The following is a 24,412-nucleotide window of genomic DNA, read 5'->3' on the forward strand; positions in this document are numbered from 1 at the left end:
TCATCTTATCTTATCTTACACATACAAATTGAGAATGAAAACGGGAAATGTGTCAGAGACAACAACTTTAAAAGAGCAGAAAACATCCCAAGTCTTTCTTCCTCTATGTCTCACTATATCACTTGGTTTGTACATTTAATTTCAGCCAAAAGAAACAATGTGCACTTGTGGGACACCTCGTATGTCAAAGTTTATCTGTTTATCTGAACCAGTAAAATACCGTACACCTGTAATTATAGTGACAAGGGTGAATGGAAGCTTTAAGCTTAATCAAATTAACATGTACTATTAGTTGACAGAGCTAAACAACTATGCTCCTAGCTGTTCACTAAATCTTTATTTTGTTTGAAGTTTTTCATTGATAAAAATTATCGCTGAGCAAAAAGCAAAGTTGTCTGAATAAATCATGTAATCTGGGATAAATATTTAAAGTAAGTAAGGTATTGATAAAGAAAGTCTAAAATAAACGACAGATTTCAGTGATCAATTGATTGGAACAGAAACTCTAACCTAATGTGTGTATGAGGATTACGAGGAAAGATAATGAAACAATGATGTTATGAACTTATAATCACCGCTTTTTTAATTTAAAACTTTTTCATGGGAAAATATTTTGAGTTATCATGTATCCTAATACAGAAAGGCCACAAGTGCAGAGGTTATGTATACAAGCAATGTCAAGGCACCATTCATTGCATTGCAAGGATCGAGTTTTTTACTTTTAAATATATCCATTAATCTTATTTGCAATTTATATCGGCTGCTGCGGAATGCTTTCGATTTATAAAGATTTCGAATCTTAGATGACATAAGATAAACTTATTCTTAGATGAGGATTTGAAACACGTCTACATTGTTAACTAAAACCAATCAAATATTGATGACTTATGCTAGGAGAAAACATTTAACTAGTTAATTAAAAGCGTGGACGATGAAACACCAGTGCAAAGATGTTAATGGAAAATTAATTGTCTTCTTAAAATAACTGAATTCATAGTTAAGCTATCACTTTGAGGTATACTTTTACGTTTAAATATAGAGACCTCGTCGATGTGAATAGTAGACAAAACAAAAAAGAAATGTATCATGCCAAACTCAAGTTGCCGACACTGTATTGTAGGCAACAGAAGTGAACCACATAACATACTGACAACAATATACCAATGAAACAATCGTTTTTAAAAGAACTTTTACATAGAACATAAATAAAAGCAACAGTAGTATACATGTGTTCAAAAGTCATAAATCGATTGAGAGACAACAAAACCGGGTTACAAAATAAAGCCGAGGGAAACACATCAACTATAAGGATAACAAAGGAACAATACAATACACCAACATAGATAGAAACGAACTATTTGATAACAACTGCCATTTTCCTGACTTGGTGCAGGACATTTTAAGAAAAATGGTGGATTGAACTTGGTTTTATGGCTAGCTAACCCTCCCGCTTATATGGCAATGTTAAATAAATAAACCAGTTGTTCTTATGTAAATTATTTATAGTTTATTATAATGCCTCTTAAATAAATAAAAAATGTGGAAGACTTATGACTTGTATAGACAAATGTTATGGTAGAGGTCTATGATATAATTTATACTTTAGACCCTTGTACACCGACTTCATTTCCTTAAACCTTATATCTACATTATCGAATCCGTGTTTGATACCATGTAACATAATCTGACATGTTCTGTGGGTGATCGGAGATATGTCTGTCGTATTGTCGTAGAGTTCTTCCAAGCTCATCCATTTGCAATGACTGATTTCATTTTCACAATGCATAATATCGAACGTCAGAGGCTTCAATCTACATACAATAAAAATATCTGATCGACCAAAGGCCCCTGGTTGCTGATGTTGCTGACGGAAAGCCAAGATCGACAAGAACTCTGCAATAAATTTTAAGACTAGAAATAAATTACATGAATATTAGTCAAGATTAGTTTACTGATCTATTTTGTAGACTTTAATATCAAAATTCTGCAAGGGTATTTAAAAATGCAAAAAATACAAACGACAGCAAAAATGAATTAAAATATTTTACATATAATAGTATATACAGGTAAGCCAAAATATATTTCGATCTATATATTGTGCAATAAAATTTGGAATTTAATTCATGAAATAAACACCCACGTACGAATCAACGGTAAAACCCATCAATGGAATCAGCTAAATCAGCAATTTAAAACTTTTTATCTTCATTGATTTTTCAAGTATAACTTATGTAAAATTATGCAAACATGAAGAACTAAATCATTTCGACACTTTATACCTTTAATTCAAACACAGACATATTTACTTATATCACATATACTTTATGATATTGGTGAATTGTCACTTCACCTAATAAATATTCTTTCCACTATCTTAATTTGATTTTGTCTACATACAAAGAATGAATGTCATTAAGACATCCTGGTTGTGAACATACCTATGTTCACATCAAACTTTTTATTTCATCCTCTCGTATTTTATGATATACTTGTACAACATTTCTATTGGCCCAATAAAAATGAGCATCGTTCTTATATAATATATTCAATGACCTTGCGCAGAAGTTTACAAGTTTCCGGGATTGGTTTATGATTATTGCAGAATGTAGAGAAGTCGAAGCGCTCGCGTCAACAAAATATATGGTGTTCATAAACTATGTAAAAATCAATTAATCTTCAAAGCACTTTACCAAAAACAGGATTACGACTGAATACGAGTATTCTCCCCTTCAAAAGGTTTAGATATGTTGGTTGCAATAAGGAGCCAAGTTACATGCTGGTATTTGTACCCAGCTTAAGTCTTATATTTTTTGGGGCACATATTTTTGATAATGTTTTTTTTTTATTTCTAAAAATTCTAATACAAAGACGAAGGGCGTGCTCATTCCCAAATCTCTCCTTTCATCAATTTTCTTCTCAGATCCCAATTTTTCAAAACTTTATTATATTCAACATCCCTATTGTTTACTCCCTCAACCCAGCATCCGCTGCTAAGCTCACATGTGCAGTGCGTAAGTATTCTGTCTCTCTAAGGACATACTGGTTTAAATCAACTCGAATCAATATATACTATCAGGGTATATAATATAGGACTTTAGAATATAAATTACGGCATGGTCTATGTTAAATCCTGGGACTAATGAATTCATTGTATTGAAAGAGTACGTTGAATAACTATGGTGAATACTGTCTTCTCAAAATGTTAAAAAGCAGTTTACCTTTTTTATAAAACAAACAAATCACAAGAAGTTGGAAGATACAATCGTATAAATCCGTCTATATATAAAAGTCAGTTCGAATTTTTGAAAATGTCAACTCCGACATGATAGTTATTTATCAAAGATACAAGGCTTACAATTGAATACGCCAGTCACGCGTTTTGGCTACATAAGACTCACCAGTGACGCTCAGATCAAAATAGTAAGAAAGCTAAATAAGTATAAAGTTGAATAGCATTGAGGACCCACAATTCCAAACAAAATGTGCAAAATACGGGTTGTTGTGTTATGTTATGTTACAGTAAAGGAGAGGCGAAAGATACCAAAAGGAACACTCACACTCATAAGTCGAAAACAAACTGACAATGCTGTAGGAAAAAAGACAAACAGCAGAATCAAAACACAACATCGAAAACGAAATGTGCACCAAACAAAAATCAGGAGTGATCTTCGCTGATTAGGGAATCTGAGATTTAAACTATAAATTAAGCGCATAAGCCTCTCCATTTACGAACCCTTTACCAAATACTTTAATTATTTCATTTCATCCAACTTTTTAACGTTTGATTTTGTATAAAAAGAAAGATAACTCAGTTCAAATCAATTCTTTTGACTTTTCAACAAGTTGGATTTAGTCGTACAACAATATTATTTTTTTTCAGCCTTCTTTTTTACCGACACATTCAATAATGTCTTTAGAAATGTTGACATTATATATTGCCTGTTGTTCTATTTGATCATTTTTTTTTAAAGAAAGCAGGAGAGATTACTTCTCTAACCGTACTTGATATCAATGAAAATTGAATACTGGACGTTTTGATCGTTGAGTTTGGTAGACTGGTGACTCAATAGACAGTCGTTTTTTTTTAAGTATCAATTGTGCATCACAACTTGCCACCTTGCTTTTGTATTAACCATACAGACCCTTCTCAAAGACAAAACGAAAAGTCATCTCGTTGAGTTCCTTATCTTTACTTTCAAATATATTATTGATGTTGTCCCTCAATACCCAATACATCTTGTATATAATAGTAGATCAGCGCCATATATATATCATGTTCGCTATTTCAATACTGACTACGAAGGACGATTTCAAATAAGTGATGACTTCTTTTTCCAATTGACACTAATTGAACTTACCATTTCTCAGCGGTTAACTTATATACACTCTCAGGCTCTTAGTGTTTCATCGTGTGATGTTTACATATCTTAGTCAATATGTTACGATGGAGCATGTTCACACTATACGAACTTAATAGGGTTGTGCTCCTGAAGACCAACAGCTCAAACAGAGGAATGGAGATGAACGACTGACATCGACACTCACATGGCCAAATGTATTATATTTTGCGATCATCATAATCACGAACTTGTTTACCGATTAGATGTGGTAATGTCTCAATCATCATAATCACGATCATCATAATCACGAACTTGTTTACCGATTACATGTGGTAATGTCTCAACTCACCATTTACATGTTTCCATGGTCTAAAATCTTTAGATACAAGTATGGTAGTCTGTTTTATAATTTTACCGAGTGTGTACTTTCCCCAATTACTTCACTGATGATTTGCATGGTGGGTAATGCAGACATAATAGACACTTACTATGTAGAAACACGCGGTATTGCTCCTTTTAGAATGCATGTAATTCCCTGAGTTTGTGTCTGTTACCTTGATTGCTCTTCTTAATTGACTTGGTTTATGAAAATGTTGGTTTAAATCATGTTAACTCGAATCAATATATACTATAAGGGTATATAATATAGGACTTTAGAATAAATTACGGCATGGTCTGAGTTAAATCCTGGGACTAATGAATTCATTGGATTGAACGAGTACGTTGAATAACTATGGTGAATACTGTCTTCTCAAAATGTTAAAAAGCAGTTTACCTTTTTAATATAACAAACAAATCACAAGAAGTTGGAAGATACAATCGTATAAATCCGTCTATATATAAAAGTCAGTTATAATTTTACTCAGGTCCTCTAGCAGGGAAGGCATCATCTGCTCCTCTAGTGTTCCATGGCTTTATATAGCTAAGAGTGTACTCAGGTCCTCTAGCAGGAAGGAATCATCTGGTCCTCTAGTGTTCCATGGCTTTATATAGCTAAGAGTGTACTCAGTTCCTCTAGCAGGGAAAGCATCATCTGCTCCTCTAGTGTTCCCTGGCTTTATATAGCTAAGAGTGTTCTCATGTCCTCCAGCAGGGAAATCATCATCTGGTCCTCTTATGGCCCATGGTTAAGAGTGTACTCAGGTCCTCTAGCAGGGAAGGCATCATCTGCTTCTCTAGTGTTCCATGGCTTTATATAGCTAAGAGTGTACTCAGGTCCTCTAGCAGGGAAGGCATCATCTGCTCCTCTAGTGTTCCATGGCTTTATATAGCTAAGAGTGTACTCAGGTCCTCTAGCAGGAAGGAATCATCTGCTCCTCTAGTGTTCCATGGCTTTATATAGCTAAAAGTGTACTCAGGTCCTCTAGCAGGAAGGCATCATCTGCTCCTCTAGTGTTCCATGGCTTTATATAGCTAAAAGTGTACTCAGGTCCTCTAGAAGGGAAGGCATCATCTGCTCCTCTAGTGTTCCATGGCTTTATATGGTTTTATATAGCTAAAAGCGTACTCAGTTCCTCTAGCAGGGAAAGCATCATCTGCTCATCTAGTGTTCCCTGGCTTTATATAGCTAAGAGTGTACTCATGTCCTCTAGCAGGGAAAGCATCATCTGCTCCTCTTATGGCCCATGGTTAAGGGTGTACTCAGGTCCTCTAGCAGGGAAGGCATCATCTGCTCCTTTAGTGTCCATGGCTTTATATAGCTAAGAGTGTACTCAGGTCCTCTAGCAGGGAAGGCATCATCTGCTCCTCTAGTGTTCCATGACTATATATAGCTAAGAGTGTACTCAGGATTCTAGCAGGGAAGGCATCATCTAATCTACTAGTGGCTCCTGGCTTAGAGTGAACTCAGCATTTGCTTTACTAGTGGAACATGGCTAAGGGTGAACTCGTGTGCTATAGCAAGGTTAGGAGCACCTGATCCACTAGTGGCACATGGCTAAGACTGAACTCATGTGATCTTTCAGTGTAGACAGCATCTGCCCTTTTAGTGGCATCTGGCTAAGTGTAAAGTCGGTCATTTAGCATGGTAGGTAGTATCTGTTCTACTAGTTGTATATTCTTGTACAAATGATGATGATATAAAATTGAGAATGGAATACATTTATCATTAATTTATCAATTTGAATATTTAAAAAAAAAGCATTCTTAAAGTTTTTCTTATACTATAAATTGTCCCCTTCCAAATTCTATGCTTATCTAAGTTACATTTGTATCGTTTATGAGACAAGCAAGAGCATAAGCTAAGGTTGTTACTGATGAGCAAGAGCATAAGCTAAGGTTGTTACTGATGAGCAATCGCTGGACTTGAAAAACAGAACTCAAACTATTCTGTAACTTCCTATGCTATAACTGTATACCAAATTCTTATAAATTGATTCAGACATAACAAGAGTGAGCAGGGAAAAGCAGTTGTCCTTCTCCACCAGAACGGTATAGATCAATAAGAAATTTAGTAACACAACCCATGTTTAATACAAAAATATCAATAGTTATGATCTTGACAATAAATTTTGAAAAAAAATGTGTTTGTATTTTGCGGCTGTCAACATCAACAAGAACAGAAATTTGAATTTAATTAGTTGGCAGTCAGTTTAGCCAATTTTTTTTTAAACATTTGTGAAAGCATTGTTTATATTGCCTATTGAACTTTTGTAATCCTGAAATACATTTAAGTATGCTTTAAATGAAAGAGAAGAGGACTGTTTTTGGCCAAAGTAATTCAAGATTTTGATAATTATTTTAAATTTGCACAAATTGGAAGTATTACATCATGAAAGAGGGGCGAAAGATACCAGAGGGACAGTCAAACTCATAAATTGAAAATAAACTGACAATGCCATGGCTAAAAATGAAAAAGACAAACAAACAATAGTACACATGACACAACATAGAAAACTAAAGAATAAACAACATGAACCCCACCAAAAACTGGGGGTGATATGCACCTTTTTCTGAAAAATCTTTATACATAATCTCAAGTTTGATGCAATGTAAAAAGTAAGATCACAAAAATACTGAACTTACAGAAAAATCAATTTGGAAAGTCCATAATCACATGGCAAAAACTGTTAACTTGTAAGATTTATTGTTAGACAATAATGTGTCCAAAGTACATGGATACCCCATTCACACTCTTATTTTCAATGTTCAGTGGACTGTGAAAATGGGGTAAAATCTCTAATTTGCCATAAAAATTAAAAAAAAATCATATCATAGGGAACATGTGTACTAGGTTTTAGGTTGATTTGACTTCAACTTCATCAAAAACTACCTTGACCAAAAACTTGAATCTGAAGTGGGACAGGCCGACGGAAGAAACGTAAGGAAGAGGGAGCAAATGAATGGAGGCACAGATCAGAAAACATAATGCCCATAAATTGGACATAAAAATTTGTCATTGTATGCCTAATGTATTTTTAGAACACATTTTACCTAGTGTAGTTTGAACATATTTAAAAATTGCACTCATACTTGGGCCAACTTAGGTCTTTATTGTCCCTACTCCTGAGAATATGAGAATTTGAGTCAATTGTCAGATTTGAATGTGAATGTTGCTTTATAATGAGAATTTAAAGCTTCATGAAATACAGATTTTAAATTTGTATTGATCTACAATTAAAAATAACATCAGTAGAAATCAACAAGCTCAAATAATTATCAAATCTTTTTGCTCACAAATATTTTTATAAAAAATCCTTCTCACCTGACTTTATCCCTGTTTCTTCTAAAATTTCTCTTTCTGCAGTGTCGGCTACAAAATACAAAATTTCCACTAAAGCATACCTGCCAAGTTTTGAAAGTGCCCATGGGGGTTTTAGTGCGCGACACCAATTTCAAAGGTTACAATTCTTTGCGACGACTAGGGGTATCCCCTCAATGTAAGGACATTAAAAACACTTTTTAAGTAAAAATGTGCACATCTTCTGATATTCATATTATTTGAAGAAACTTTTCCCAAAGAATTGTACATCTTATGATCTACATTGTATCTGGTATAATATGGTCAACACATGTCCAAGAATTTTGGTATGTTCTTGGCCTAATATATCATGTATATCTTCTTTATTTTTCAAAATAATTGGACCCTACATTTAGAAAAAGTAGTTCTAAATATAATGTCAGAATTTCCCATTTTTAAGTTATAAAATCTACATTTTTCACAGAAGTAAAATGCCCCCTTGACTAAGGGAAGTGCCTCATTTAAGGGATTCCTCATGTGGGTTTTTTTTGTTTTGTCCATGTGAAAAATAAAAAAAAGTACATTAAATGATTTGGTATTTTAATCAAATACATATCATTTGTTACAGCAAGAGTAATATCAATAAATTAGTGAATAAACTTCTAGTTATTATCTTAATGGTAGTACTGCATCATTGAAGTTTGTCAATCAGTCATGCTTTTATTCTTATTCTGTATAAGAACCTTGCAGGTAAAAAAACATTTGCCATTTTCACGATTTTAAAAAACAGAGGAAATCAACACAAGTTCAAAATCTAGGATGTTAGAATTATCTTGAGAGAAAACGTTTTTGATTGGCTGATTAATTTGATCATGAGAAACATAGAATTTGATTGGCTGAACACGAATGTCTTCCTTGGACACAGTTCAAAATCGGGAACCATCATATTTTTCGTGTAGATTTTCACAAAATCGTGTTTTAGAGGGTTTTTCACGATCACGATCGTGCAATCGTGACAAAGGGTCAAAATCGTGTAATACACGCCTAAATCGTGAAAGTTGGCAGGTATGCTAAAGGTAAAGATCCTACTATTTGTATAACATATTTTTTGTTGCAATGTCATTCAGGGTAAGCTCAGATGAACTGTTGGCTATACTCTATTTGCAGATAAACTACAACTAAAAATATTTAGAAAGAACAGAACATGTGCCTCACAGTTTTAATACACAGATGAAGCTATTTGCCATAGACTTGTAAAATGTAATGAACATGTTAATGACATTTTTCAGAGATAACTATAGTACATATGGCAAAAAGTAGAGAATTAAAGGAAATGAAAATTTGTTGCACAGTAAGGAGTAACAGGTGAAAATCTATGTCTTGTAAATGCTGTGAAAAATGCTACATTAATGCTAAATAAATGATTTACAGAGAGGTAGACAGCAGTAATCCAATTCAACCACTCATTAGAGCTAAGATATAATAAAAACATACCTGTAACATTCACCACCATTTCATGTCAAAATGTAAATCCATAGATTATTTATTGTATAATTATGATCATATTCAAAATAAAGGCTATCCTTTTGAAATAATGAATACTATAAAAACTTAATAAAACAAATTAGTCTTACCTATATCCTCTTCTAAATCAGACAACCCTCCAGGAAACTTCCAGTACGAAAACTAAAAATAAATCCAAATTTACCGTACAGTGTATATAGTTCAATGTATACAAACAATTCCTGTGTAAAAAATTAGAATGTTCATCCCAAGATATTTCAATCAACATCCTGGTGAACAGTGAAATTTAAAATACCAGCTTGATTTAAAAAAACAATTGCACCACATTCATCACAAAATTTATAAAAGAAAAATTCAGATATCATAATATTCAAGAAATGTAGCATCATATTACCATGATATTAAAAGGCACCTGGAGAGGACACAGTAATGGTGAAAGGAAATATAACTAAACAGCATTCAATGATTTGCAAATAAACTCATCATAGATTTCCTTTTCATCATAAATCCAAAAATTAATTACCATGTTATGGAATTACTCAAAGTTATATATCTATGTAAGGTTAAATATTATTTTAATGCTATAAAAATAATTAAGAGTTATTTCTCTTGATATATTATATATATATATATATATATGAGTATACAATGCCATTTAGATTACAAAATGTGTTCATCATGTCCATTGAAGGTGTGTCTGATTTGGTCTTCTTTCTTGGTTTAAAATTAAAAAGAGTTGTTTAATAAATATATAATTACCTGACTATTTTTGTCTTTTACAACTAAAATTTCTTTTGTTTCTTCTCTATAAACCATCCCTAGGATACATTATTATTATGTGAAAAATACAAAAAAAAAGAAATCTAAATTCTAACATGTCCAATGACAATTATACTTGAACATATTATGTCTGCATGCATTGTACTGAATCTCAAGACATGCATATCATGATAAAGAAGTTTCAAGATAGTAAACAGTAGAATAATAACACCAGTACTGTTCAAAGGTAATAAACAGATAAAGAGAAAACAAATCCGGGTTACAAACTAAACTCAAGGGAAACACATCAACTACAAGAGGAAAGCAACAGAACATCAAAAGCACTGAGAGCTGCAACAAAATCAAACGCCAACTAACTATAGGTTAACAACAGCCATACTCCTTACTTGCTACAGGATATTAAAAAAAAATGGTAAGTTGAACCTGTTTTTTGGCTAGACAAACCTCTCACTTATTATAGGCAATGTTAAAAAAATATTGCTAAAATGACAACATTTAAAACTTGACAGAAATACAGTACAAACAAATGCAAGGATATTCAGCACAGAGAAATGTATAAATATATAACTTAACAGTACATTTCAAGCTGCAATCCACAGAATAACAACAGACATCTCCCATTAACGTAGTTTCTCCATGCAAGTCATCATATAATTTAAACACACACCAGTCATGAGCTTCATTTATCAAGCTAGGAATGATTTCAATCAATAGCATTTTGGCTACTTTAAAAGATTACCATGTGAGTTGTGCTTTCTGACCATCCATTTTCAGCAGGTTATGGGTCAATATAGAAAAATGGTTGACTATTTTTGAAGTGAAATCAATTCTATTTTCTAAATTTTTTTGTAAGAAAAACTAAGCAAATGCCTAGATGTCATGTGATACATCATGTAATATCTTGTAATGTAATATAACTATGTGATATAACTTATAGTTGATTTAACAGCTATTCTAGACAAAGGAAGATAACTCAAATTTTTTAAGATGAGGTTAACAATGACATAATTTATATTTTTAAGAAACATATAGATTTATTATTTAGATTACTGCAATGTAATTTCGTTTTGTGCCTTGAATATCTGAGCATATAGTACATCGATAAATTTCTGGAGATGTTCATGGATAGGATGTATGGAATGTTATGATCAATGCATTAAATTTTGTGTATCAAAAGGGTAGTGACCAGCCTTGGAACATTTAAGTCAGTCCCATAAGGTTTTGATTGCATTTCCTGCAATCTTTACATAAAAATTTCTCACAGTCCTTTATTTACTAAAGCCTGAAGTATACTCAGACACAAGCAGCATTTTATTGGCACCTTAAATAAAATACACTTTTAAAGTTAAGTTTGATATATTCTAAAACAGGTTATGACTTATTTTCCTTTACATTAAACATGTTACAGAAGGTACAACTTACCTGAGACACCTATCTGATGAGTGGCAAATCTTGGTGTTCTATCTTCACAACTGGTATTCAGCCATAACTTTAGCAGTGACATCTGGTGTTCAGCATGGTGGAACAGGAAACCATTATTAGCAGCAGAAGATATGAATGCACTTTTATGTATTGGTACTTTTAACCATACACAGGATCTTCCCTCTTGTCTCCACTTTGATAAAGATTCTGGAATTGATATAATCACTTAATCAAGTTCCTCTATTCCTAAATTGCTAGTTTAAAAGACTAAATAAGAGTTAGCAATTGTTTAATAATGTTCAAAAAAGTAAAACCATTTACAATATAAGAACCAAGGTATAAACTTCAAAAGGGGACATGCGATGAGAACAGAAAGTACCAGAACTAGTGGCAACTTTTTTAAAATGTTTTTTTTAAATACAATTGAATCTAAATTTACAGATACAATGAACATGTTGTTGTTAAAAAAAATGAAAGATAAAAACTAACTATTCAACAATGTAAAGTGACTACACAGTATAAATGTAAATTGGAGAAACCTGTTGTCAGTAGAAAATTTGTGAATGGCTACCATATTCCTTTATTATATGTAGCTTTAATTTTGGCACTTAAACCTTTTTCCTGAAGGACAATACTTTATTCTTTAATACACATACACCAAGTAAAAAAATAGTTATTGTATAGCATACAAAAGTTACAACAACTCTGATCTTTAATTCAACAAATTTATAGTTTTTGTAGACCCTCTATTTTATTGTTTTATTTAATCAATTATTTTATTTTGCTCATAAATGTTCCTGATTAATATCAAATGTATATTTATTTTCAATTGAAAATGAACTTTAATAAGTATGTATAAACATGATACATTTTAAAAGAGTTCTGAGTAAGGTTTTAATGTTTAGCAGTCAGGGGACTTATTGACTTATTTGAGTAGCAAATTCGAAGTTTTGTCAGAAAAAGTGATTTTGTCGTTTTACCAAAATGTTAAACACATAGGTTTAAATAATATATTTTCATTAGTAAAATTGAAAAAATGAACTTTTTGCTTCTTTTTAGTGGCAAGGTTTATGCCTTTGATAATTTAATAGCTGCAAATTCTATTTCAGTTGAAAACATGCTATAATAATGGTTTTACATAATGAAGTGATACTTTCTTAACAGATTTTTCCCAGCAGTGAGAGTATTTTTCCTGTAAAGTTCAAGGTTTTGTCTTTCAGATTAAGTAATAAAACTCTACTGTTTCCTATAAAAATTTCACTGTTCAGGGGTGTTGAAATTAGTGGGGTTATAAAAATAATGATACTTAAAGAAGTGATTTTTTGGGAAGGAAATTGAGGTATGATACTTGAACAAGTGATTTTTATGTCATTATCCTAGATTCAATACAAGGTCATCACCTGAAATGACCTGGTCATCCTATTAACACAGATGTTGGTTCTGATAATTTTAGAAACAAAATTAGTCACTGGATCATTAGTATTCTATATTTAAAGCTACAATAAAATTAAATCACTTCTTCTAGTGATTATTTTGTACTACTTAAACAGGCGATTATTAAAGAAAGACAACTCTTACTTCCAACCATTATAGAAATAATGTTATTTGAATCAGTGATTTAGAAAATCACTCATTTAAGTAAGTCCTCTGACTGTTTAGTACTATACAAAAAAAACATGTTAATATTATTTTGATACTTACCAGTAAGTAGAGAGTTAAATTGTATATCAGTACAATCTTCAGATAGGTCACCAAGGTCAACGGTCAGCCCATTGTGTTTGTCTACCTGACCAGCAGGTAATATGGTATCAGGACCAGTACTCACTTGTCTTACACTAATCAATGGCAAGCTATCTGTCTTGAACTGTGCTGCAAGCATGGGTCCATTAACTGACCATATTGAATTTGAAGTCTGCTTTTGTTTTCCATTTGTATTGAATCTGGTCCCTGAATTTCTACACAAGGTAGAAAAAGTTGATGTATTACAACTTCTGGTTAGTTTAGTCTGTCCTTTGAATACTCTCATTGTAGATATAGAAAACATGGTGTCATAACTGATTCCTTGTATCTGTTTGAGCAGGGATATGTTTTTACATCTGATGCAAACATGTCTATTCATAGCTATGGATATATATATGAAGTCAGCCTTCACAAAACTGTTGCATGTCCTATGATGTATAAAGTTTATTCCTGCCTAAAAATTAAAATAATCATGACAATCATGATAATGCTCATCCTGAAATATCACATCAATATCAAAATTATTTATTAAGTCAGGAGCCTGTAATTCAGTGGTTGTTGTTTGTTGCTAAATGTTACATATGTGTTTTTTCCTTCATTTTTTAACTTAAATTTGGTCGTTAGTTTTCTCATTAGAATTGTTTTACATTTGTAATTTCCGGGTCTTTTGTAGCTGACTAAATCACTATGCAGTATGGGCTTTGCTCATTGTTGAAGATCATACTGTGTCGTATAAGCTATAGTTGTAAATTTCTGTGTCATTTTGTCTCAAGTAGAAAGTTCTCTCATTGGCAATCATACAACAGGTAAATTTTTAATTAATTGAAAATACTTAATTCCATCTCGGATGCTTTCAACATTACTCGTTACCTGTTTGTACAAAATTTATCGTTCGTAATTTAATCGCATTTGATTGGTTAATAGAAATACATTGTACCTGTTCACTTCAGGTAAATTTTCATACAAATATTCCCTGGTCATTTCGAATAGTGTACTGGTCAATTCAACACGTTAAATTCAGCTTTTCACAGTAAAGTTCCTTCCGAGTTAATACAATTTCACGGGGATTGGCGTAGTGACGCATATAAAGTTTATTTAGAGTTTGACTTACATGACAAATTGTCTATTTCACGAGCTATGGCTGATGAAATTCTGAATTAATATTGTTTGTTTACCTTATCTTATTTTATTTTTTGTAGACTTTGTGTCAAAAAATAAGTTTTTGTTGCTGTCAGATTCCACTTGTAAATATGTCAATAATATTAACTGGCTGGATTGCAATGCTATATCTGGTGCTAATATATACACTCTTCAACAATTTGTAAAAGACAACAAATCACTTTTAAGAAAATATTATACACATTTGTTATTGCATGTAGGCACAAACGATGTTGGGAATGGTTTATCCAGTAAATTGATTATTCAATATTATAATAATTTAATTGATTTTATTTGCAATGTTTTTCCTTAGTTAAAGATAATATTTTCAGCAATTTTGCCAAGACCCATAGATTTTGATGACACAAAACAAACTGTAATAGACTGTAATAAAGCTTTGGCAAAGTTATCTTTGAAGAAAACTATTTTATTTGTCAAAACTTATCAGCAATTTGTTCAGCAACCAGGATCAATTTGTAAAAGTAAATGTTTTTGTAAAGATAGATTACATGTAAGTTATTTTGGTGTTTCAGTTTTAAGAAACTTTTTTATAGGTGTAGTTAATCATTTGTAATTATAGAATATTGTATTTACATGTATTTTTCAAGATACTTTGTGGTTTTTAATTTTATTTTTCAGAAGATGATGGTCAAGAAAGCTAGGCTAGACCATTACTTCTACATCTGGTTTACCTGTGAACCTATATTAGTTTGCAGGATTCCAGTAGTTGTTGTTTGTATTATCAGGTATGTTTATATTGTAATGTAGTTTTTTCTTTAACACTGAACACTTTATAGTGGCCGTTGGTTTGGTGCATTTATATATTTTGGAAATTAATAATTATCAAGAATATGGACTTAAAATGAGAAATTATTTATGACATATGTATGATTGTAAATTTTTTATTTATGCCAAAATATGATTATCATTACTTATGTGTTGAGTTTTGTTTTATTACATCGAAATGGGAGTGGAGGGAGTTGGTAAATTTTTAATTAATTAAAAATACATAATTCCATCTCGGATACTTTTGACATTACTCGTTACCTGTTTGTACAAAATTTATCGTTCGTAATTTAATCGCATTTGATTGGTTAATAGAAATACCTGTTCACTTCAGGTTAATTTTCATACAAATATTCCCTGGTCATTTCGAATAGTGTACTGGTCAATTCAACACGTTAAATTTACCCTTCCTCCCGCCCAATTTATTTTGTATTATTTGATTTTGTACATGAGTTATACCTTATTAAATCGAAGAAGTTAGTCTTTTTCAGATAATGCAGATTGATGAATGTGATGTCTGTTTGGGAAGTGACTAGTGCATTTATATATTTTGGAAATAAATAATTATCAAGAATATGGACTTAAAATGAGAATTTATTTATGACATATGTATGATTGTAAATTTTTTATTTATGCCAAAATATGATTATCATTACTTATGTGTTGAGTTTTGTTTTTTTACATCGAAATGGGAGTGGAGGGAATTTCTTTTTTTAATGTAAGCTAAGGCATGTAAGGATGCAATTTTCTTTTGCAAAGTTGACACAAGATATTTTATTTTTGTTCATACATCATTTGTACATGTTCTTTGACCTATAATCATGTAATGATGCCCTGGTTTACTTTTTACACATTTTGGCTAGAATGGAAAGTTGTCTCATTGGCACATATACCACATCTTCTTATGTCTACATGTATGTAGCTGACTTCTTCATGACTTTGGCTGTAAACTCAAACTGTCCACTATAAGGGTTACAAGTAAAGGGGGCAATGCTTTTGATATTCTTTTAAGGATTTTTTTTCATACAGCTTATAATACATTTACTACCAACAGATATTTCATAAAGCATCCTAGTAAACAGTAAGTTTGAAATTGCATCTTGTATCTAAAAATTATAGCATGACATCCAAAGCAAATCTGTAAGAAAATCAATTCATTCAAGACATATAACATCACATTACCATGATACCAAAAAGCCTTTGGGAGAAACTTGTACCAAATTTTGACATGCCATGATGGCTGTTTTCTCCACAATATTTATCTAACTGTATTTTTGTAAAAAATTATCTTTCTGAGCGTTATTTATGAAATTTATTATTCTTATATTTGGTCATGTTAGTGGAAACAAACATCATTTATTCTGTGTATTCTGTAAATTTCACACTTGCCATTGAACAAGCTCATATAATGTCTAGTTCGAGTAGTTGTCTACTTACAGTACTATCCATAAAATTGTTAACAACATGTACAGTCAGGGTGGTACTTAAACAAGTGATTTCAAAATCACTTCTTTGAGTGATATTGGCTGTGAAATATTTAAAATTTTCGCACAGACTTTTCAAAATCACTGAAACAAGTAATTTGAGAAGTTAAAATTTAATCACTTCAATAAGTGTTTGTAACAATTTTAGGATATTTTTCCCACAAGCTTGATTTTTTTATTGGTAAAAAGACCAGAATTCCATTGAAAAAAACAACTATGTACATGCAGAAATTGTCCTTTGCTTAATAAGCCTGCCAGTTTTTACAGTATATTTGAATATGCAAAAACTGGAATAATTTGTAGATTAGGACATAACCTTGAAATTAATTATTCTAATTCTAAAGAAAACCAATCAGGTCACCTAATATTGTTGACCTTTGTCTGATAGTAAGAGTAGTTAATGAATATTTGATTACAGAACAAATCCCAAGGGTACTTTTAAAAGCTTTAGCCACTAACTTACTGCCCAAGCCCACTGGTGAAATTGATATCCAAAGATAAAAGATTTATGAAGCAAAATGAGGATGTTAAATTTGATGTATCCCTTTTTGTGCTTCTTCGTTACATTTGTTGTTTTTATAGTGATTAAGATGATAACACAATATTGACTGCTGTACCCTTATTTTTGACATTTCACTCTTTGAGTATGTTTGTTTTGTTCACGCATTGTTGACAATGTTATGGAATTTGATGCAACTGTCATACAAATGAGAGGTTTAGCTAGCTATAAAACCAGGTTCAATCCACCATTTTCTACTTAAGAAAATGCCTGTACCAAGTCAGAAATATGACAGTTGTTATCCATTCGTTTGATGTGTTTGAGCTTTTGATTTTGCCATTTCATTATGACGTATATCTAGAAATTGACTATGAGGGTCCGTTGAAAACAAAACTTTACGACAAAAGAGATGATTTCAGCTTCCCAGTTGTGAATTTCATTTTTAAACCAAGAGTTCCAAATAGTGAAGTTGAAATCATCACTTTGTAAATTTTACGGACGCCATCACGAGTTGGATGACCGTTATGGAATATCAGTATCACAGATTATAACGGATATGTTCCTTATGTCGTAACTACAATCCTGTTCCCTTTTCACGAATGTGACCTACCGAATTAGACTATTTGGTACCGCTATTTGTGACATTTTTACCTATTATTGTTTTTGTTTGTTTTGTTCACACATCGTTGTCAATATAATGGAATTATATGCGACTGTCATACAAGTGAGAGGTTTAGCTAGCTTTAAAACCAGGTTCAATCCACCATTTTCTACATTAGAAAATGCCTGTACCAAGTCAGGAATATGACAGTTGTTATCCATTTGTTTGATGTGTTTGGACTTTTGATTTTGCCTTTTGATTTTGGACTTTCCTTTCTTAATTTTCCTCGGAGTTCAGTGTTTTTGTGTTTTTACTTTTTTTTTTAATAGAAAAGTTTGTGAAAATATGGAAAATCAATGAAATTAGCATTTGAAGATCAAAGAAAATACCAAAATCACTTAAATAGGTGATAACTGACTATAAAAAGTCACTGAAATTAGGTGATAATGAAATCTCTTGTTTAAGTAGCACCCCTGACTGATGTACATTGTATAATGAAATCTTCTCATAAGATCAGCCATCATTTTTTACATTTAAGGTGGCATGATTTCATATTTTAAGGAAAACTGCCCAGGCGAAGTGACCTTGGTGGGACATTATAAATTGATTATTGTAACAGCATAACATATTTTAAAGAATAAACTTGTAAATTCATATGGAAAGTATTATAACCCATCTGGTCTATTTGTACCAGGTCCAGCGTTGTAACAATGAATAGGGAGCTCGGAAAAGTCTACTTGAAAAGTGTTTACACATAGAATGAATGACATTACAGGTGAATTCATAAAAACATTCTAGATATTGACCTCTTGTTTACTTATGCAATGAATGATTTTAATCAATACATCTACAGTAGTACGCATTGAATAATACTGTGACTTAAATTTTGTCTTCAGATCTTTCAGTTTTTGAAATTTGACAATCTTACCTTCACTCTGCAATAACTGCGAATCAGCAAGAATGTAAACTTTTGTACAATATTGGCTCCACTGAGTGTACTGACAAAGAGAAGTTAACTTAAGGGAGGGAAATTAACTGTTTGTGATCTAATGTTTTGTACTTGACACTTCAACGTCTTAGGAGCACCTCTTACCTAAATAAGAACATAATGTTATGCTTTTTAAGATATATATTTTTTTAAATCTTAAGATACATCATTGTAAATATCAACTAGTTGATGATTAATTACTGCACTTTACATACGTTAAGTTGAATTCCTTATCATTTATATTCATTTTTTCCTAGAACAATAAGGTTGTGGAATTCCCTACCATACCAAGTAGCCTGTAGCCCAGATTTAGAAGCTTTTAAGTCTGGTGCAAAACCACATATGTATTGCTAAACCAAACCATATTTTTATCTATATCCAAAAAAAAAAAAAAATTTAAAAAAAAAATGTTTTTTTGCAATTATTGTAAATATGTTAGTTTAATTTGTTTCCCTAGTATGTGCCTTCTTGTAATCTTCGACATATTGAAGTTAAGAAGTATGATGTAGATGTTAACCAATACATTTTAATTTGATGAAAAATTCAGTCAGCTATTTTCTTGGACTATTATACTAGACTAAGTACTTAGCAGAGACATATAATATGTATTATATGTTTCTGTGCTTAGTATAATAGTCCCAGCTATTTTTATTTTTTTTATGATGTAGACCTACAAATTATTTGACAATGAGTGCAGATGAAGTAAATAGGTGCTTGGATTACAAATATATATTATACAAGAGGTTTTATATTTGATTGAGAATGTATAAAAAAGCAGAAGTGAACCCTAATGGTGTCTACCAAGGAGACTGAATTTATAAAATTCAATATAATGGGTATTGTGTTCCATTGCGGTCTGTAATGTCAACCGGAAAAAAAATGAGTGTCATTGTGTATCTTTGAATGTATATATATGTCACAGTGAATTTGTAAAATCAGAGATTTTGTAAGATCCCTGGAATAATTAGTGATTTTGTAAAATCACTATCAGTGATTTTTATCAGGAATTTTATAGATTCACTGAACATATTGTTAGGGATTTTGTAAAATCCCTCATTAGTAAATTCAGAGACATATATACATATGTATATGTTACAGGCATTTTCTAAATTTAGGCATTTTGTAAAATGCCTGAAAATTTTAGGCAATCTATAAAATGCCTGCAAGATTCAGTCATTTTACATAATGACTAATTTTTCTAGGCATTTTACAAAATACCTGGAAAAGTTGCAAGGCATTTTACAAAATGCCTGAAATTATTTTAAAGAAAGAAATATCAAAAATAAAAACAAACGAAAGCTTTGAACACCAGAACGGTTTTATTTATGATAATTATTACTGAATGAAAAAAGAGGAGTTTAAAAAATCAAGAACAAATTTTACTGAATTATTCCAAAAAACTCGACAATTATTTATCATTTCTCAAAATGTTTGATGACAGAACTGTTACACAATATTTGTCCTGAACTTTTGTAAATACATAATTGTTTGCTGTAAAATCTGGTTTTAGTACTTCAACCATATATGGAGAAACTTGAATCATCACACATTCGCAATAAGCAATTGTCAATTGACACCTTATGGAGTTATTGCTCATTATAGTAAATTTTCAAAATTTTTGTAATCTTTTTCACAAATAAATGTAAACCTAGCCACAATTTCCAATAGGCTATCTTGATTGAAAACTGTATCCGACGACACAACCAACCATATCTTTGCATCACATCAAAACACAGCCTCGTATGACAAAACCCATATTGCACAGGGAAATCTGTTTAGATGTGGGTGTATAACATTAAAATTCTCATTATTTGGGGATATTAAATATTGTCATACGTTAGTAAAATGCAATACTGTTTTCACGTTAAGAATTTTTCATTTTCTTTATTTTTCTTTATGGCTGTTCTGCTGGTGGAATTTTCTGTCCATATCCAAAATACCTTCATTGCAATTGCAAGCGTCTGTCCTTTATTCGGGTCAATCCCCTACAGAACTAACCCATATGGATTATAACCAATTTGTTCTTGTCTAAAAAAGCATTAGACCGTTGGTTTTCCCGTTTGAATGGTTTTACACTAGTAATTTTGGGGCCCTTTATAGCTTGTTGTTCGGTGTGAGCCAAGGCTCCGTGTTGAAGGCCGTACATTGACCTATAATGGTTTACTTTTTTTTTAATTGTTATTTGGATGGAGATTTGTCTCATTGGCACTCACACCACATCTTCCTATATCTATGACATATTTGCGACTGAAAGCAAACAACAAACAATCAGTCAAAAAAAATTTTTTTTCTCTGATATATTCCTATGTTTTATTTTAATTTACTTTTTTTTAACCCAGAATTTCTAAAATTTCTATTGTAAATTTTGTTCTATTGACAGAACAATGTGTCCTGTCATTTTGACAAAATAATCACAAATATACTACTGGTATCTGAAATACAGAGTGAGTATGTACTTTATGTAGTTTCACAAAAAAGTACACATCATCTGATATACCACCCTTTCCAGCTGGTTTTTGGAAAATAAATTAATTCTAATGAACCATAAGTTATTTTCTTTGCAATATATTGTGATTTTGTCCACTTTTTTCAATGATAACCTTCTTCTACAAATTGCCTGAAACTGAACAGGCAATTTGTAGAATTTTGCTTCAAAATTTCAGTCATTTTACAATATGACTAGGTATTTTTAGTCATTTTGTATAATGCCTGTCAAGGTTAGGCATTTTACAAATTGCCTGAATATTCAGTCATTTTACAAAATGCCTAAATTTAGAAAATACCTGTAACATATATATGTCTCTGGTAAATTTAAACTTAACATTAGAAATGTATTTTTCTTCATACACATAAAACCAATGATTTTGAAATACATTTCTTAATAAATAATACTAGTGAAAACTATTGTACAGTAATTATGAATCATATATTGTTATAGGCATAGAAACTGATATAAAAAATTAAAAATTACGTATTATTCTTCATATTTCTCCCAGTTCAATATGTTGGATTTTAACTTCGAGATTTCCCTCAATTGTGTGTTAGACATATTTGCCTCAGCCATGTAAACATTGGTTACATTTATTTGAGTGAAAATATTCCAAAATATTCACCGATAACTTTTTTATGGTATTTATTTCAGAAATAAAGTAATTTCTATTTGAACGTTTCCTACTGTCTAAATGAGCTAATTCAATACTTTTTATCATATCTAATTTTACACATGTATATACATGGGAACTCTTCCGAAACACGGTTGTATTCACATTGACTTTATTTAAAGCAATACACAAGAACTGGTCGATTTATTTCCATTGTTACTTTTATCAGACCTAAATTTCAATTAAGTCGCTAGGAGGAATACAAACAAAAAGTGATTTAATAATTAATTAAAAATTGTGCACATGTTGTGTGTAGGAAATCATTGGCAATGTATTTATCCAGCAATGGTTATGGATAAGACGAATAACATTTATGCATGGATATGATGCTCACCTATTTCCTGTTAGCCAGTCTGGCTTTTGTTTCAATTGGTAAGTATACATTGAGATCGACATAAAACAGATATATTAAATATTCAATACGACTGGTCTTCAGATATATAAATAGATCTATGTATTATCATTTATATTTGCATTTTTTTTGGGCAACTGCACATATAGCTACACGATGCACGACACTTACGAGTGAACCACTTATGAGATAAATGCACCAACAGATGGAAATCACTTAAAATACTCATTTGACAACTTGACGATATATTTGACATCTATTTTATTAATACAGTGATGCATTTTACTATAAGGCATACACAATAAAAAATGGCTAGCTCAATAGAATAAACACCTTTAATTTAATATGCAATAGAAATCATAAAAGACGGCTCTTACTGTACAAAATCTATAATGTATAAAATTGAGAATGGAAATGGGGAATGTGTCAAAGAGACAACAACCCGACCAAATAAAAAACAACAGCCGAGGGTCACCAACAGGTCTTCAATGTAGCGAGAAATTCCCGCACCCGGAGGCGTCCTTCAGCTGGCTCATAGCATGCATAGCATATATGTACACTCTGAAAAAATATCGGACGATGAAGTGAGTGAAATGATATACTGTATATGGTATAACACATCCTGTATGTTGAGCTCTAGATTTTTTTAAAATCTTGTGTTGTTGGGTTGCTGTTTAATTTACCCCATGCCTTCTTTTATTAAAACACTAAATAATGTTATATAATGGTCCATAAGGTATAGAACCACTAATTCGGGACAGGTCAGAAAGAACATAAGTAAGTAGTACATATTTTAAACAGAATAGTTCCTACGCATAGCTGTAACTATCAATTAGTATTTTGATAGATTTGGTATCAAATAAAAACTTTAAAACTTGTGATCAATGCAAGAGCTTTCGGCCTAGCCACAATCAGATGTGCATTTTGTGTTTCACATGAATCAAAAATGAGTATCACCTCAGGGAAAAACTCTTTTGATATTTTGGTTCAAAAATGGTTTTAATTATGAAAAATTGCCATCGTTAGGCTAACACTGGAAGCATTTATATAATTACATGCAGTTTTTGAAAGAAATATTTAATATTTTTATTAAATAAATGGTGTTTAAAAACTGTATAATTTTCTTTAATGGTTGCCTTCAAGACATGGTCACCAGTGACAGATTTTTGGTCAATGACAAAGACAACAAAATATGTTTAGAATTATTGAATATCAAACATTTTAATTGAAAAAAAAAATAACAAGAACATGTTTGACTCACAGTTATTTCATACAACAGTAGCTTTCTTTGATCATTAATCTTATCTGATAAAACTGTATCTAAAATTATCTATAAATAACAAAACTTCCAAAAGAACCCTTTCTTTTGGTGTATAGAACATTAAAATAACTTAATGCATATTCTTACAATAAACAATCAAACTTAGCAATACGATTTATATGTTTTGTCTACGGACAAGACATTGTATTCATATTTAATGAAATGCATTATTAAAACCTAATTTTGATATAGCTGAAAGTGTTATCTTGAAAAAAAAACCATACATTTTATCAGGTTTATCTATCAAATGATGCTTAACTTCGAGGAAAATGGAAACAAATACATTTTGATAATGTCTACGGACAAGACATTTTATTGATATTCAATTAAATGCTTTCAAAGATGATTGTTAAAGTTAAGATTAAAAGTTACTAATTAAGTTTTAAGCGGTGTTTTTTAATTTTGGAAAATATAAAAATGTACCCATAATTCTTTACATATCTCAATAATTTATTGATTAAGCCAAAACGAAGACACATTCTTTTAACTGAAATCCATATATCTGACTGTTTAAAACAATCAAACTATTATTAAAACTCAATTTTGACATAGTTAAATGTGTTCTCTTGAAAAAATA

General features: G+C 31.2%; 2 protein-coding genes across 3 annotated transcripts in view; one reads left to right on the plus strand and one right to left on the minus strand.

Moving 5' to 3' along the window:
• Positions 1–1,481: 1,481 nt before the first annotated feature.
• On the minus strand, positions 1,482–22,522 carry LOC143084956 (nucleoside diphosphate-linked moiety X motif 6-like). Of its 2 annotated transcripts, none has more exons than XM_076261053.1 (7): positions 22,497–22,522; positions 13,447–13,939; positions 11,746–11,952; positions 10,303–10,361; positions 9,654–9,705; positions 8,044–8,091; positions 1,482–1,893 (listed from the first exon to the last, which is right to left on the minus strand). In XM_076261053.1, exons 2-7 carry the CDS (start codon positions 13,862–13,864, stop codon positions 1,571–1,573), a joined length of 1,107 nt encoding a protein of 368 aa, XP_076117168.1. In that variant the 5' UTR covers positions 13,865–13,939; positions 22,497–22,522; the 3' UTR covers positions 1,482–1,570. The 2 variants fall into 2 exon arrangements, with proteins under 2 accessions (XP_076117168.1, XP_076117167.1); XM_076261052.1 differs by lacking the exon at positions 22,497–22,522 and adding an exon at positions 18,942–19,092.
• Positions 22,351–24,412, plus strand: part of LOC143084955 (uncharacterized) — a 54,858-nt gene continuing 52,796 nt past the window's right edge. The window contains exon 1 of the mRNA XM_076261051.1: positions 22,351–22,534. Coding sequence (XP_076117166.1) covers positions 22,480–22,534 — 55 coding nt within the window. The 5' untranslated portion in view covers positions 22,351–22,479. The remainder of the gene's footprint in view (positions 22,535–24,412) is intronic.

The sequence above is a fragment of the Mytilus galloprovincialis genome, chromosome 8 (genome assembly GCF_965363235.1).
Source record: "Mytilus galloprovincialis chromosome 8, xbMytGall1.hap1.1, whole genome shotgun sequence".
NCBI classification, from domain to species: Eukaryota; Metazoa; Mollusca; class Bivalvia; order Mytilida; family Mytilidae; genus Mytilus; species Mytilus galloprovincialis.